Genomic DNA, 4,117 nt, shown 5'->3' with positions numbered 1-4,117 from the left:
ATTAATCACATAGGTTGTGAGAGTGAGGGATAGTTCAAGTGGTTAGAGCTCTCTCTTGATTTTCAGTGGATCCTGGGATCGATTCTCTTCTCCGCCCTTGTGGCTCTCTAAACAACAACAAAAAAAAAAAAAAAAAAAAAAAAAATCCCATACAAGCTAAGTAAAGCATGTAATATGTAGCATATCTTAACTATAACTATGGTATATTAATCCAATGTGGACCTTTTCAATATGATATTGGGTATATCAACTCAATTTTAATTCCAATTTTTTTGGATTTCCAAACAAAGGGGTTTGGAAATTGGAATCATTTCTACGAATATTGAAATAATTTAAGGGAATAATGATATAATATACTCGCACTCATTTATAAATTTGTAAAACAATGTAAAGGAAGAATTGTGGACAACCATATCTTAGTAAGATTATCGATCGGCTTGTCCACACTCTAGTTTGGCCTGTCACAAACTCGTTCACCAATCACCAATTGCCACGTATTAAGCAAATGGAAAATTATCCTCTTAATTGTCACTTTCCTTACTTTTCTAAACTTGTTTCCTCACAATTTCCTTAATATAATTAATTTAATTGTCTAGGTCTAGCTACTTCAACTCCTAAAGTAAACAAACATGGGAAACTACGTGCATGAATTATTATTCATTTTAGAAAGTATATGCTACCTCCAAACAAAAGCAAATGAACCTACATGAAATTTCCTTCGTGTATATTACATTTTTGCCCTTGGATATAAATTTTCTAAATTGAAGTTAAAGTAATGCTAAATTGGTTATCCACCATTATAAGTCGAAACTAGAAATTACCTAAGAATGATTCCACAAAATGATAATTTGACCATAAGTTTCAATTTTTTCTCAATCAATCTATTACTCCTCATTAAAAGTCAGAAGTCTACTTTAGAACTTTTCCTAAGAATGTTTCCACAAAATGATAACTTGACCTAATTATCAATTTTTCCTAGGTTTATGAACTTATTTAGCTGATGATTAATACAAATATATTATTCTCTTGGTATATATTGCAATAAAATATTTCAAATTCACACAATAACTTCTTCTCTTTTTTTTTTTTTTTTTGAGGAAATTCTCAAAATAACTTCAAAACACTACTAGCTATGATTAGAAATGTAGATTTATGATATCTTGCTAAATTCGAGTATATATTTGTTACAAATATGTAACTAATTAAAGATTTTATCATTTAAAGTTGAGTCTATTAAACCACCAAAAGTTCAATGAAGAATCCTCAAGGGACAAATGTCTATATTTTAATTTCAGTACTTGTTCTGCCTTAACGCCCTAATTAAATTTGGAGTAACTCTTATTTGATTGAACTTACTGGATATTATTAAAATGTTTAGGTGAATAGAATATGATTTTAATATTGAATAACATTGTTACTTTTATTATCTATCACACAATCTTTTTTTTATTTTTTAAGGAAGCAAAAAAAAATTAAATGTGGACAAATAAGGTAGGAAAATTGAGTTTTTTTTTTTATGAATCACCTTTTAATAATAAAGGGAAAAAAAAACTTGTAAGAGACCTTATTCATAATATTCTTGCGAAGGTTGAGAGTGAGGGATAACTCAAGTGGTTAGAGCTCTCCTCCTTCCAAGAGACCTTAGAATCGATTCTCATCACATGTCCTTATGGCTCTCTAAACACTAAAAAATAAAAAAATTCTTGCGAAGGCCTTTACAATTTTTGACATTGACTTCAAAAGTTAAAAGGTAATTTTAGCATATTTTCCGAGGAAAAAATAAAAAATACTCCATCCGTATTTAAATAAATGAAATGTTTTTCTTTTACGGCCGTGTTTAAATAAATAAAATGTTTTCTTTTTTAGTAATTTCTCTATATTTTTTAATAATGTTCTCTCTATTTTTTAATGATATTCTAATAACTAATGGTCCTCACAAAACTTCTCTTCTTTCACTTCAAACTTATACCCAACTACCTATTATTTTAATAAATTCAACTAACAAAACTTCGTAAAAGTCAAAACATTTCATTTATTTAAAAACGGTGGGAATACTGCGAAGGGAAACCTAAAAGACAAAAATGTGAAGTTTCCTAAAGGAAAAGACAAAAATGCCCTTGAAATAGCTTCCCCGAAACAGAGTAGCGGTTACTGAAATTCGGCCGACCTGTTAAACAAATACTGATACCATTTACACGGTACATACACATACTCATTTCACACCCCATGTCTCTTTCTCCGCAACTCCCTTCTTCTTTCCCTTTCCTTCCTTACTTTCCCATTATTTATCCCCTTCTCTCTTCATCCAACTCAATAATCGCAACAAAAATCCGAAACAAACCCAAGAAAAACTAATCTTCTAATCAAGGTTTCCGAGTTTTACAACGAACAAAGATGGCGTCTTCAAAGAAGAACGAGCAACAACAAGTATTCCAAGATCAACTCCCATTAATGGCGGAAAAGCTAGGAGGAGAAGGCTTAATTGGAGAATTATGTAAAGGGTTTGAATTGTTAATAGATAATGATAAAGGGGTTATTACATTTGATAGTTTAAAGAAGAACGCAGCTATTTTGGGGTTGCAGGATCTTACGGATGATGATTTAAGAAGTATGTTACGTGAAGGCGATTGCGATGGCGATGGCGCGCTTAATCAGATGGAATTTTGTGTTTTGATGTTTAGATTAAGTCCTGAGTTGATGGATGAAGCTGAGTTTTTGCTTCATCAAGAACTTCAGTTTTTTTGAATTTTTGAAAAGGGGGTTTTTGGAGGGGATTTTTGTGCTTCTTAGTTTGAGGCAAGTTTGTAATTGATGATTCTTTTGGCCATTTTTAATGATGGATTTATACATTATACATGATTATGTTGGGTCTTATGAGAGTTTTTTCAAGTTATTGTTAGATTGGTTTCGAGTAAGATGATTAGCATATATGAACTATACAATTAAGAAAGAAATACAAACACAATTTTACGCGGATTAAAGTATTGGTTAAGTTTACTATTTCAATGGTTAGCATCTATCAATGGTTTTAATTGGAATTGGCAATACAATCTATTTCAAATTAATTGATTGTAATTTTCGAGATTTGAGTGATTTTCGTACCAATATGAAATTGTTGCTCATCTTAACTCTTGTCATGGAGTTACTAATTGGCAATTACTATTTCGTCTATTTGCTATCATCTACAATCTGAGAATAACAAATTATGGTGTCAAACTGCCAATCAATTCAAAATTGTGACTTGGTGAGACTACACTAACATTATTAAAGTCATATTTTACCAAAGAAATTTTTTTTTGTAGAAGTCATGCAACCTATTACTCCTTGCAGGCCTAAAGTAAATGACAAAGACAGTCACTAATACAAAAGTCAATTGTATTTGTTATGTACTCATGCAATTGCAGACTATGATGCCGTTTGGTCCTCCTATTGGCTTGGAATCTAGGCCCATTTCAATTGCTATCCCAAACTCCTTAGAAGAGGTTGCTCAGGCCATGATGGTTGGTCCGATTATTAACAAGTTTTACGACATCTATAAAATAAATTTGAAATAAATAATTCATAATATATTGTATTAAATAAGAATTTCCTTCATAATTAAATCATTTGAACAAGAAGATTCAATATAAATTTACATATTCAATTTGAAATGTTGAAACTATGAATGCCATCAATTCATCCATCAATTATCAATTAACCAAATTATGGTGACAAACTGCCAATCAAATCATTGTCTAGACACTTTAATAATATCTTCATATTGATTGTCTTGCTGCCTACTCCGTATTATTCATATGTGTTGGACTAACTTGAAAAGCACCAAAGAGATAGTTACCAATAAGATAGTAAGTAAATACTTCCTTCCGTCACTTATTAATCTTTACATTTGAAATTTTATAATAAGTGAAAAATGGTAAATGCGTAAACATTAAAAATGACAAATGGAGTACTTCATAAATAGCTAAATACTTGTAAGCAAAAGGTTCATTGTTTTGCTATTATAATATTGTTGTTGTAGAGCCTTTTATGTAAATGGATCCTCCTTTTCTCCTAATAGTTCTGGATGAAGGTCCATTTAGCCTGCTGTCCACCAAGGAAGAAAAATTTTGGGCTGTGC

General features: G+C 30.7%; 1 protein-coding gene across 1 annotated transcript; it reads left to right on the top strand.

The window, feature by feature from the left end:
- Window positions 1-2,212: 2,212 nt before the first annotated feature.
- On the top strand, window positions 2,213-2,889 carry LOC110693171 (calcium-binding protein PBP1-like). The gene has a single exon (XM_021870296.1). It carries the CDS (start codon window positions 2,395-2,397, stop codon window positions 2,743-2,745), a length of 351 nt encoding a protein of 116 aa, XP_021725988.1. The 5' UTR covers window positions 2,213-2,394; the 3' UTR covers window positions 2,746-2,889.
- The last annotated feature ends 1,228 nt before the right edge of the window (window positions 2,890-4,117 follow it).

Source organism: Chenopodium quinoa, unplaced genomic scaffold (assembly GCF_001683475.1).
Source record: "Chenopodium quinoa cultivar QQ74 unplaced genomic scaffold, ASM168347v1, whole genome shotgun sequence".
NCBI lineage: Eukaryota > Viridiplantae > Streptophyta > Magnoliopsida > Caryophyllales > Amaranthaceae > Chenopodium > Chenopodium quinoa.
The sequence above is the reverse complement of the archived record's forward strand: the minus strand, read 5'-3'. Positions and strand labels throughout refer to the sequence as shown.

Coding starts and splice junctions, on each gene's coding strand:
- LOC110693171 (XM_021870296.1), top strand. CDS start 2,395: ATGGCGTCTTCAAAGAAGAACGAGCAACAACAAGTATTCCAAGATCAA.